This window comes from Antedon bifida, chromosome 3 (assembly GCF_963402885.1).
Source record: "Antedon bifida chromosome 3, ecAntBifi1.1, whole genome shotgun sequence".
Lineage (NCBI taxonomy): Eukaryota > Metazoa > Echinodermata > Crinoidea > Comatulida > Antedonidae > Antedon > Antedon bifida.
Window position 1 is genome coordinate 22,701,806 of NC_136228.1, and position 14,169 is coordinate 22,715,974.

At 34.7% G+C, this 14,169-nt stretch overlaps 1 protein-coding gene across 1 annotated transcript in view; it reads left to right on the plus strand.

Annotated features, from left to right (window-relative positions):
• The window catches only part of LOC144838020 (uncharacterized), a 147,293-nt gene that overhangs the window by 9,332 nt on the left and 123,792 nt on the right, over positions 1 to 14,169 (plus strand). Inside the window, exon 3 of the mRNA XM_078693357.1 lies at positions 1,419 to 2,725. Coding sequence (XP_078549483.1) covers positions 1,419 to 2,725 — 1,307 coding nt within the window. The remainder of the gene's footprint in view (positions 1 to 1,418; positions 2,726 to 14,169) is intronic.

Genomic DNA, 14,169 nt, shown 5'->3' on the forward strand with positions numbered 1-14,169 from the left:
ATCAATTACTACATCATCATGATTACTTTGTTTCTTTCTAAAATCGATAATCATTTCTTTGGTTTTCTTAGAATTTAAAATAAGATAGTTTTCTTTACACCACTCTGTAAATAACTTTATTTCGGTGAAAGCGATTGAGCATCTTTAATGTTACCAGCTATGCAAGTGTCATCGGCATATTTTATCAAACGGCAGGAGTCGGTGGCATTTCTACAGTCGTTTGTACACACAGAATAAGACACCTACTTTTATTCAAGTTATCCATCGTAAATCATTGACGAATGCTAGGCCAGGAAGCTAGGCCATTAAAACGGGCAGTGTTTCAACTTTAGACGCGGAGAGAACAGTTATAGACGACGCACACAGCAAGCTGATATATGAACGTGCTGTCAACAACGTCGCATCGCAACAATTCTCAAAATGTTTACAGAAAGCTGAACATGCATTAGAGCCATTTATTATCACCATTAGATATCACTTTTTCATTAGATAGGGCTAATTCCAAATGACAATGATGCGTATTGACCAATCAAATTGCAAGAATACAATCAGGTTTTATAATTTCAAATATACATTTACATATTCAAATATATTGTATTGTTGAAATTACATCACTCACATTATTAAAAACTTTTAGCCATGATGATGTCATCATTCTTCGGAGAGTGAACTGCCGGTAAACCCCGGTGTTTTGGTGTGAAAGGTACCAACATCAAACTCCGGAGTTTTAAATATTATTATTATATTTTAAATATTTGTACAAAATATATAGCGGGTTTAAAAAATGATAAGTAGTATCAATAAAACATTATATTACTTCTGAGACTTTTGAAAGTAATTATTAAATTAAAAATATTATTAATTAAAATGATTCTAATGATCGTCGGTATGTAAACAAACAAATTAGATTTTATTTTATAAACCCCGGTGTTGCTAGGTTGGTGCGAAAGGGGTATCTCCGGAGTTTCTCAACGTTTTGAATTGTCATAAACCCCGGGGTGTCTCCGGTGTGAAAGGGATATTATTGGCCGGAAATGACTCTTCTAAGAATAGCACACTCGCAATTGGCAAAACGATAGCAGTTTTACAATCAAGCTACATACTCTTTTGCAAACTATATATCTGGTAAAAAAACTATAGATTTAAAATGTAATCAGTTTTGTAGATTCTATAAAACTGAGAACATTTCACATCTTAGATCAGTGTATAATTGATAAAAAGTTTTAGCCCCTCTTTATCACATCCCTTTTACTTACCGAGTGTACTAGAGCTACCCTGGTTAATTTTACGTTGTTTATACTGACCTAAAATTCCCCATTTCACATTTCTGGTTACACAATTCCGGATAAACTCTGCATTTTGTTGACAGTGTATGATTAATAAATTAAAATATAAAATAATGTGATTTTTTTCTTCAGATTCTTCTTTGGAGCCAAGTATCCATCCAGTGTCCTCACATGATGCATTCGATGTCATATCATCTGGTTGTGTGGAAAATCAAGATGGTCACCAGATAACATCTGTAGATCATGCAGCCAATGTATTACCACAAACCAAGTTATGTCCTTCAGAGAACGACAAGAATAGGAAAACTAAAGAAGATGATCAGCAAGCTATCAGTTCAGAGTTAGCTAGTGTTGAAACTAGGAAAAGTGATGTAAGGAATTTAGGAAAAGAAGGTGGCAGCATGGTAATTAAGAAGGATATTCAAAATAATGGTAATGATTCACAATTACAGTCAAATTTGCATGAAAGCATATCAAATGATTACTCCAGAAACAATGCTGAAACCATGTCAACCTCAAGCATTTCAACACAGTCTGTAGATAACAAGTCTGCAAAAAAAGATAAGAAAAAGAGAAGCTGCCTGTCATTAAATTGTAAAAGTTCTACAACCAACTCAAGTAGTCCTGAGAACAGTAGTTACCAGAAAAACAACCTTAAAAGTCGGGATCATACTATAGTTGATTTCGATGGCACATCTGCTATAGTAGAGCCAACACATGAAGTTTTAGATGTTGGCTCCTTTGACAATTATAGCACACCATCAAAATTAATACAGAAAGCACAGGATAGGGAAGTTGGTGACCTTGTCTGTGGTGTTGGTTCTTTTTCAAGCTACACTACTCCTTCAAAGATGATGGCAAAACTATTACTTGATGCTGAAGACAGTATTATCAGTAAAACACCATCAGTGCTATTGAGAAAGAGAACTGATAGGGAGAAGAATGAAAGTATTGCAGGAGTTGGATCCTTTCAAAGTTTCACATCACCTTCAGTATTGATTGAAACTAATCCAGAGGAAAATAGTGATGCCAAAACTGAAATTTCATCTATGGAAATGGTATTCAAAGCTTCTCTTTCAGATTTTTTAACACCTATATCAGATTATGCAGACAAACTGATAGATCCTGATCCAGTTTTGAAAAAACCATATAATAAAAAACTTCCTACCAACAGTTCTGATGAAGATGAGTGGGTCATTATTGAGGAATGTTACAGTCCTTTAATAAAATTTCCTCCCATGGAAGAAAAAAATCCTACAAGATCTACAAATACTGAGAAGAACAGTGTTAGTGAACAACCAGGATTGTCCTTCAGTGTTCCAGCAGCAAGTCTAATTGCTAGGCATCTTGACGAGAGTATGAGTGCACCAGAGGCTTGTATTCTACAAGATCTGGAAACTACAGTATTAAGTGAGAATATTAGCATACAAACTAGTCAGGTAAATTTTAGAAAATGGTTCAGCCATATTGTAAAATTATATTTTTATAGTCATTTCTTACATTAATATTTACTCTAGTAGACTATATTAGATACACTTTCGTATGGACTTTGAGGACCAGAGAATTTGACTTCATAGATTGGTTTAGGGTGGTCAATCAATCATTTTTGGCTTGGTTACACATTTAAAAAATGTGATGAAAGTTATAAACAAGGCCTTAAAATGTCGACAACCACTGGTCACAGCGAGATAATTTTGGTATTAAATTGATCAGAAGAGCTGGGCAGATGGCCAAAAAGTCCTCTAGAAAAGGATGAGGTGGCAATGGAAATACTACCGGCTAATTTTTATACTTTTAGAAAATATAGGTCTTGGGAAGGTCACAACTCAAAATTACCCACAATCCCTTTGGGGGAACATGTCCAAATCGCATATTCAAAATGGCCGCCATTTTTTACATAAGAATTATGGTTTTAGGATAATTTAAGTTAAAATTGCTTTTCTCCAAAACTACTCGCCAATAATCATTGAAACTTGCTAAAAACATACTCTGGTATTAGAAAACGAATAAAACAATAAAAAAAATAAAATATCCATCGCCATAGCAACCATTGCTATGCATATTTGTACATTACAGATTTTACACAGAATTTGTTTTTGACAAAAGTTTTCATTTACATTAATAAACATTGTTTTTTTTATCAATTTATAAATGAAAACTATCTACTAGTATTGTATATATAGTTATGTAAAAAAATAAAAACTTTTTTAATAACATAACAAAAATTCATTTTTCATTTCCATAGCAACAGAGTAAAATTACAAATTGCACAGCTAGTTTCATTCTATATAAATACAAATCATCTGATATAAGAAAGTTATTTATAACTTAATAAATCAATTAAAAGACTATTTGGGTATTGGAAAATGACTAAAATAATTTTAAAAAGTTGTTGCTATGCACATTGTTACATTACACAGCTTTTAAACAGAATGTTTGAACAGTTTTTTTGCATTACAGTTTATTATACACTGGTTTTGTTTTTTTTATAAATTACTTTTTGGAAAAAAAACTTCTAGTATTCGTAAATATAGTTATGTGAAAAAAAGAAACATTATTTAACTAAAATAACAAAAACGGATTTCACTTCTACCCCTTTCACACCAAGACCCCAGGGTTTATGACTATTCAAAACGTTGAGAAACTCCGGAGATATCCCTTTCACACCAACCTAGCAACACCAGGGTTTATAAAATAAAATTGTAAATGTCGCCCTCTATTTTGTTTGTTTACATAGCGACGATCATTAGAATCATTTTAATTAATAATATTTTAAATTTAATAATTACTTTCAAAAGTCTCAGAAGTAATATAATGTTTTATTGATACTACTTATTATTTTGTAGACCCGCTATATATTTTTTACAAATATTTATAGTATTTTGAAAAAACAAAGGGGTGGTGTCCCCGCAGTTCGCTCTCCGGAGAATGTTCAGCTGTTCAACCCCGCAGTTTTAAACTCCGGAGTTGCTTGATTTTACCTTTCACACCAAACAGCGGGGCGTCAACTCCGGAGTGTCTCCGTAGTTTTGCTTTTGGTGTGAAAGTGGTATTACATAGCATCGAAGTAAAATTACGCAAATTATTTAACAATAACACATTTTCATTTATACACTTCAAATGCACCTCTTCATTCGAACAGAGCAGCTTCTTGATTTTCTCGAAACAAAAATCTCCGATATCAGCGAATGATGTCATATTATATATCCGTCATTGCATCTATTAGAACAGCAGATGTTAGTTCTGATGGTGGGAGGTCTGCTGTTGTTAAATGTTTCACATTGTCCTCAAGGGCATGAAGCAGGTCTGATTTGTTTGTTCTTCGTCTTCTTTGAATAATGATGGTGGAATAGCAGTTACAGGATAACTTAGAACTGTAATCAAGTTCTCCTCTGGTCTAACTTTTGACAAAAAATGCTCTTTGATATATCAATTCTGGTGATAGAGCTATTTTCAACTTTCCTTTGATTTTTACATTTGTAGTTTCCATCAGATGTCTGTAAGTTTTCACCCCAGACCTTGTAATTGGATGGTAGAAAGATTTGTTCTTCCCTGGATTTACAACCAAGCGAGAATTGACAAAGTCATCTAACATCTTCTGGCCTTTAGCAGCAATGTTTTGTAGAAACAAGTCCTGTGCCTAAGTTTACAAGCATTAGTGGGTGTGATGATGTAGCAAATGGATCGGTCATGTTATTGTGTATGTGATTTATTATTTGTTGTGCATCGGATTCATCTCTTTTCATCAGGGCTGGTTTAGTTTGCTCATGACAATCTGTATCAGCAGTTTTCTTTCCACTTCTCTGATGCATCATTTTGGCATACTGACCTAGACCTAGTATGCATGTCCACCTCAGTACAGCTGAACCTCTACGTGTCAATCCTATTATGCCGCTGTTGATCTTGCTATCTTTTATAATTGTCGTCTCCACTCCCATGTCTGTCCAAATTCCCTTAAACTTCCCTGGTGTCTGTCTGACTGAAAACTTTCCATCAAATGCCTTAGAAACCGATTCAGAGAGGGAATTAACCATTTCTAAACCATACAGTGTTCCCCATCGAGCATAATATGGTCGGTCTGCATCAAAAAAATATGGCAGCATGTTCATTTGGCTGCAAATATGTAACTTCCAGTCACCTTCTCTTTCTGCTCTTATGTTGGAAAGCATTATTTGTATGACGTTAAGAAAATGCTCCCAGAAAGCAAACGTCGAAGAAGCTTGCCGTCCACATTCAATAAATTCCAAAAGAGGTATTAACTTCTCTTTCATTGCAGTGAGATCAGTTGTGTTTTCATTCGATATGTCTCTGCAAAGCATAACTCTGTTACAGTTCACACACTCGTCTAGATCTTCAATTTGCTTTCTTTCGTCTAACCATATATACAAAAATTGTGAATGAGCTGATGGATAAGTGCTTCATAAACCAAGGTCAGTCCCCTGATGGAACTGCTTTCCTGACAACATCATCTCCACACTTGCTGGAGCGAACACATTAGAATCCGCCAACATATCATTTAGGCCTGCATCTCCCCATTTTTCCAATACATGCAATAAAGTTGCCATTGTGTGAAATCCGCCTATAGTAGAGCAGTTAGCGCCATAAAAATAGCCAAGTTGTGCACTTTATTACCAAAGCATGAAACTTGCCACAAAGTTTCTTTGATGTATATAGATAAATATCGGGGGGTGCCAAGTGTCCATGTCCGGTTTCAAAATGGCCACCATAAAAACAAAAAGTGTTCATAACTTGGCAACTATAAACAGTAGAGACTTGATTCTGGTGTTAAATTGTTCACAAACCACATATTTCTATTTGCTCTAATGAAAAGTTTCGTAAAAAAATGACCAGAAATGACGTTTCTTCCAGTTTGACCTTTGACCTCTTATCTGTATATCTCGGTAACTACTGATCATTTTCAATCGATTTTGGTGTCATTTTGTTCAAAATAGAGACATTTATATTTGTAGTAATGAAACATTTTCACATAAAATGACTGGAATACAATTTATAACCTTTGACATATATAAGTATGTGAACATACTGTATGTGGTTTACATTGGTATAAATGCACCTAATTTTTTTTAACGAAATAAATGACACTTAATGCAAAAATGACCAGGAATTATTATTCTGAATTTTTTATGTGATAGGCGTAAAGTATGACAGATCACTGAGAAACAGCAATCACTGAGCTCATCTATGCCGACTTGTTTGCTAAACTGTGATGTGTCAATCGTTAGATAAAAGTTTTGGTCCTCTCTCCTTCATCTTTTTTTTTTTTTTTTTGCAATGTATTATACCATATGGACAATTGTCTGAAATAAAAGTTGAATTGAATTGTTAGATGCCATTTGGAAATATTTTTGATGTAAAGTAGCATTCTTTCGTTGGCCTCTTTGATGTTGCATATGAGACAAGTTCGGAAAGTTCTCATTTTCATGAGTTAAGAGAACACCGTCTTTCAAAGTACATACTACAAACTTATCCTGCATTTGTGCAGTAGACCTACTTTCATTAGTCAGAAACTCAGATAATTCTTGTTCATTTTCGTTGCATCTAAAAAAATGTACTCCATTTTTATGGTAATGGGCCTTTGCTGTAAACCATCTGAATCCTTTTCCTCGATTTTCTCTAGTCATTGATTTTTTAGCAAAATCCGAACCAAATCAATTCGTAAAAGACATCTCAATATATTCAAGTAAATTTGTGACATGGACCTACAATATACTGTTCTGTACAAGACCTTTTTAGGCATCCACCTGTGGACTTTCACTTTGAAGGTCTTGATTTAATCAATCAAAGTAGTGGTTCCAGACAAAGAAGGGGGTGTAAGACCATCCACAGACAAAGAAGGAGGTATAAGACCATCCACACACAAAGAAGGGGGTATAAGACCATCCACACAGAAGGGTGTAGGACCGTCCACAGACAAAGAAAGGGGTGTAGGACCGTCCACAGACAAAGAAAGGGGTTTAAGGCCATCCACACCCAAAGAAAGGGGTGTAAGACCATCCACACACAAAAAAAGGGGTGTAATACCATCAACAGACAAAGAAAGGGGTGTAATACCATCAACAGACAAGGAAGGGGATATAAGACCGTCCACAGGCACAGAAGGGGTATAAGACCGTCCACAGACAAAGAAAGGGGTCTAAGACCGTCCACAGACAAAGAAAGGGGTGCAAGACCGTCCACAGACAAAGAAGGGGGTGTAGGACCGTCCACAGACAAAGAAGGGGGTGTAAGACCATCCACTGACAAAGAAAGAGTATAGGACCACTTACAGACAAAGAAGGGGGTATAAGACCATCCACAGATAAAGAAGGGGATGTAGGACCATCCACAGACAAAGAAGGGGGTGTCGGACAATCCACAGACAAAGAAGGGGATGTAAGACCACCCACAGACAAAGAAGTGGGTGTAAGACCATCCACACACAAAGAAGGGATTATATTAAGACCATCTACAGACAAAGAAGGGAAAGAAGGGGGTATAAGACCATCCACAGACAAAGAAGGGGGTATAAGACCATCCACAGAGAAAGAAGGGGTTTAAGACCATCCACAGACAAAGAAAGGGGTTTAATACCATCAACAGACAAAGAAAGGGGTGAAATCCCATCAACAGACAAAAAAGGGGATATAAGACCGTCCACAGACAAAGAAAGGGGTTCAAGACCATCCACAAACAAAGAAGGGGGTGTAAGACCATCCACACACAAAGAAAGGGGTTTAATACCATCAACAGACAAAGAAAGGGGTGAAATCCCATCAACAGACAAAAAAGGGGATATAAGACCGTCCACAGACAAAGAAAGGGGTTCAAGACCATCCACAAACAAAGAAGGGGGTATAAGACCATCCACAGACAAAGAAGGGGGTGTAGGACCATCCACAGACAACGAAGGGGGTGTAGGACCATCCACATACAAAGAAGGGAGTGTAGGACCATCCACAGACAAAGAAGGGGTGTAAGACCCATCTACAGACAAAGAAAGGGGTGTAAGACCATCCACACACAAAGAAAGGGGTGTAATACCATCAACAGACACAGAAGGGGGTATAAGACCATCCACAGACAAAGAAGCGGGTATAAGACCATCCACAGACAAAGAAGGGGGGTATAAGACCATCCACAGACAAAGAATGGGGTATAAGACCATCTAAAGACAAAGAAGGAGGGGTAGGACCATATAACCGAGGAAGCATAGGCCTACAAAAAGAAGATGCAATCAAAATAGGCCTACCACTTGGAAAACAAAAAATTGTAGAATAACTGAGGATTGATTGTTGAAATATAAAGGGTTCTTTGTAAGGTCATTAATAATATATTGATATAAACACGATCATCATACTATTCATTTGACATTCAAATACAGTCTATCTCGAAAAGAAGCTCATACTATCACCTTTTCGAGGTTTTACGGTATTCCATAACATGTTATTTCCTCTGTCAAACTATTAAAACTTTTAGCGAATCAGAAGGTGCCAACATCATTGAACTAATGGTACCAAGCACACTGTTTACCAATTTTATGTACTATATACAATTTAAGTCCATTAATCATTTAATATTATTACGCCTATCAGGTCAAAGTTCAAAATTAGGGGCATTTAAGACCAACAAAAACCACATACAGTATATTCACATAATTAAAATTCAATAATTAAATGTCAAAGGTCATAAATTGTATTTCCGGTCATTTTATTTGAAAATGTTTCATTACTACAAATATAAATGTATTTATTCTGAACAAAATGACACCAAAATCGATTGAAAATGACCAGTAGTTACAGAGATATACAAATACGAGGTCAAAGGTCAAACTGAAAGAAACGTCATTTCCGGTCATTTTTGGACGAAAATTTTCATTAGAGCAAATAGAAATATATAGTTTGTGAACAATTTGAGACCAGAATTAAGTCTCTAATGTGTATAGTTGCCAAGATATGAACATTTTTTGTTTTTATGGTGGCCATTTTGAAATCAAGATGGCCGCCATACCGGACGTTGGACACTTGGCACCCCCCGATATTTTGAATCTATATACATTAAAGAAACTTTGTGCCAAGTTTCATGCTTTGGTAATAAAATGCACAGCTCATGTCATTAACTGCTCTACTACTAGGCGAATTACAAGGTTAGGAAATTCCTGTTGGTGACTTAATTGTACCATTTGTGCAATAGCGTATAGCTGCTGGTCAAATGTATGTATATGAAAAGGTTGTCACACTTCTCTACTAACTCCTTGCCTCGTATGAGTGATGTGTATACAGTGCTCATATCAGATGGTGGTGCTTCTATAATGGGTGGATATGCAATGACCGTGACACTTTTCATATTTCTCTTTGACTTAGTTGAATTGAAACCTGTCCAGAAGGGAATCACTTGTGAATGAGAATAGTGTATATGCTGTGGTATATTATATATGCCTCTTGATACTTGGCGAAGCAAACTCCACACAATGTCCTTGGTGGAATAAAACGTTGGAAACTTGTCAATGTAATCTGAGTTGAAATAATCACCATGGCTTTTCAAATGACATGAATCTTCGCAGTGTGTGTGCAAGGAAAGCAGCAGAGGTTAAAAGATGAACTTCATCTGCAGTTGGATAGTGTGTTGTTGGATCGATGTTCTCTATATCTCTACGAAGAATGCTAGCAGCTTTGTAAAGAATGTGATCCTCATTCTCATCCCAATCTGCACTAATGTTGGCATCAGTTCCAGTTTCAGTATTTTTTATTTCTTTCAGTACATTTCCTATAGACATCATCAAACTTTTACATACAACATCTGCTGACCCTTTTTGATAATAAAATGTTAATTCATCACCATACAATTTCATCAACTTTTGTTTTATAAAAAATGATCTTATCGGTGTCTTTACATTCATTGTAGAAATTTCGCATGTCACATAAAAGAACAATATTACCATTATCTAAAACAGGTTTAAAATGTTGAAAAGTTGATTTAACTAAGCTATCTACATTGTTTTCCGCCTTAATGTTTAGTGTGTGTGTTTTTGTTTGTATGTTACGTTTACATGTGTATGTTTGGTAACATCGCTTGTGATATTTTGCATTTAAAGCAAAAATATCCTCATGAAAAGAAAGAAGCTGTATGACAGCAGTGTCATTAATTTCACTGGCAATTTTGAATATTTTGTGACGTAACTCTTTTGGCTTCACATTTACTTTTGTTAAAAATACACACTTCTTTTTATTTATTGCTTACCACATATGAAACACTGTTCATCCCATAAAAATAATGAAGACTCTTCTCGAGATATGCGCTTTATTTTGAGATTATCGTTGTTCTCTTGCTTCCGTTTCTCTGGAAGTGCACGCTTCTGTGTATCTGTATATAATGACCTACACTGAAAGTGAAATTTTATATTTGATATTGGTTGGTTGGTATTCCGAATATGTTTGACCCTTTCGGCCACGTCATCCTGAAGCTCATCGCAAGAGTTAAGGAAAGTACTTAATCCTTTGTTTTTTATTGAAAGTCAATTCTCTGTCTGATAGCGATCCCTTCAAACCATTGCAGATGAGACATACTTGCAAGCCTGAAGTTACTTCCATGTTCTATTAGAATGTTACAGAATAAATTGGGTTACAACTTACAGTATAAAAACTACTTGAAAATTGTTTTCATTTGTTATACAGAAGGCTTGTCTGTTTAAATAATAGCCTAAATCACACTAACCTCAATTGTTATACTTTACTAAGTATTTTTTAAAAGAATGTTCTGTACCATGGTGTTTAAATATAATTTCTGTTGGAGAAAAATATAATAACACATTACTTGCTAAATTAACTATACTATTAAGTTTCAGTGGGTTATTAATTGTTTGTTCAAAGAAAAAAAAGTTTTCACTTTTTATTTATCCGCATTGAGCGGATAACTCCTTGTAACTGTCCTGTTACTTTTTTTAGTTATCCTTATTGAGCGGATAACTCCTTGTAACCGTCCTGGATCTTTTTTTTCTATATATTCTTCTTCTTTCTTTCTCCTCCATTTTTATATCTTGCGGATCTCAAAAACTTGTAAACATAACATTTCATAACTTTGTCATCATATGGACATTTACGTGAAGTTGTGCACCTCCTATTTTTGAATGACGTCAGAGTTGCGCAACATGACTTACGCGCGATTTTATGAATTACAATGATTTATCATACAATAAAAACTAAAAAGTGATTATTAATTGACACTTGGTGTAAGGTTAATTCTTATCAAGGGTCAACTTTTTGTGTACTAAAAATGGCATGTTTTACAAGAAGTTACGCGCGCACGCGCATTTCTTCTCCATTTTTGTGTCTCGCGTATCTCAAAAACGTGTAAACAAAACATTTCTTCTCGTGAAGTTGTGCACCTCCTATTGTGAATGACGTCAGAAATGCGCAACATGACTTGCGCGCGATTTTATGAATTTCGTGTATTAGATTGAAAACCACATAACAATTTAAAGACCCCTTCCCTGCAATTTTGGACGTTTTTTGGAAAATAATACATATATATCACTTTAAAAACATTAAACCATGTCATTCCTTGTCTTAAATGTACGTTTTATGGTAAATTATGATAAAAAGTGAGAAACAATGCACTACCTAAGTAGCTCGCGGCGATCGACCTCTCGTGGACGGTCTTAGGCCTAGCCTAGCTAGGCTTAGTTTTGTAGGCCTAGCTGGTAAACATCGGTAACGTACGAACATCATACGCTAGCTATATACCTAGCCTGACGTTGTATAGTTGCTGCATTAATTGTCTTTCTATTTTTGCCAGACTCCGTTGATACAAATTGGGGAAAACCCGGTATTTTCGCTGAAAAGTTAGGAGTCTTCCATTTGTTTTGGCCGGCACGATCGATCGAAAAGTGGGCGAATTACAAGTGAAAAACAAAAATATCAATCCGCGCGCAATGCATTTTGGGATTTATAGCGGGCCGATATAATTATTAGAATCGACTTATTTTTCACATTTTTAACCGTTTAAAGACGAAAAAAGTTATCGCAATAGGACCATATAGTATTATTTTTACATTAAATATAGTTTGTGATCTTAAATTAGATCTAAAAAACGTAGGGAAGGGGGCTTTAAATTGAAACTTAGCAAAAGTTTAATTTATATCTTGAGCTAACTTTTTGTGCACTAAAAATGGCATGTTTTACACAAAGTTACTCCACTTATCCGTTTTCCATTTTCACCCCGAATTTAATATTGTCTAGGTCAATCAACTATCTTTCGCATGAGTTAAAAAATATTTTAATTTTTATGACGTCATCATGTCTAAAAATGTAAATAATGTGGGTCACTTATTTTCATCTTTACAATTAATTTCTATATGTTATAGCTTGTCAGAATATGAAGTGATTATCGTTTTCTGGAAGCTATTGGATTGTAGATACGAATTCATATGAACATTTTGCCAATCAGATGTTGTGACGTCGCCATATGGCCAGTTGAATAAAAAAAGTCCTATTTTCACCTTTTGCGTCATAGTTCATCACATTTAAAAGAGCGGGCATCTATATTCTACGTATTCAAATTTCTTCTACACGTTAATATGTTGTTGCTGAGATAATTTCCTTCCGAATTGCTATCTTAGAGTTTCATTTTGATATCGTCGCCATGTTAAAAATAGGAATAAATGGCGGATCCCGTAATTTCACCTATTCTACACTGTATTTAATATGTATACAGATTATACTGTTTATACTGTATATACCATATGACACAAAATTGATTTCAGCACTAACAGCATATCATATTCTTCTCAGTTCAGGTCATAATGCCATAATCTTTTTCTGTGTGCAAAATTCCAACGTATGACGTGCACGTGGCGTTTCTCGTGCGGATAACTAACTCGTCAAAGTGATGAGTTTCATGTCTAGTTTATATTATTTTTATATTTGGATCTTACTTTTTCAAATCAATTCATGTACATCTAAATCGATCATTTAAAAAAAACTGCTATGTTTGACACTGAAGCATGGTCTAGGCTAACAATAACATACTATATCACTAAGCACCCCTGAAGCCTAGCATTATAAGATTATCGTCAAGTTAATAAACTTTTTATTTGAGAGAATAAATACTACTTAGCCAATGCGAAGGCTACCAAACACAATATAAGTCAGTCTAGGCCTAGCTTAAATTGCCTAGACTAGGCCTAGAGGAATACTTTAATAACAGATAACTAATTTAAACTTTTAATAATCATAATAAATAATAGAAAGGTAACAATTAATTTACTTGCCTTTAAACACGACTTACTTTAGTATAAATAGTAAAAAACAAGATTAATGTAGGCCAATTGTTCTAGGCCTGCATTGCTGCGTTTGAAACTTGCCAATTACTTCCTGGTTATGCTTTCCAACTTTCAACCAATCATAAGCCTTCATCTTAAAACTATGTAGAGGGCGCATAGTATAATTTGGGGATGGTAACTTTGTAGAAATATGAAAATCATAAAAAAAATCATACTTAATTGAAAATATTGCGATTATTATGCTTTTGCTCATTATTTCGGATGATTTTTATTTATAGAGAATGAAACTAGCTGTACAATTTGTAATTTTACTTTGTTGCTATGGAAATGAAAAATGATTTTTTGTTATGTTATTAACATTTTTTAAATTTTTTTTTTACATAACTATATTTACCAATACTACTTTATAAATTGATAAAAAAAACAATGTTTATTAATGTAAATAAAAACTTTTGTCCTTTTTTACGGAAAAATTCTGTGTAAAATCTGTAATGTACAAATATGCATAGCACCTACTATGTGTATCTTCTATATGAGAGCATATATCTATGTGTATACTATTGGTAGGAGAATTCTTGAATTTGGTTTTATATTAGGGGGTTTCCC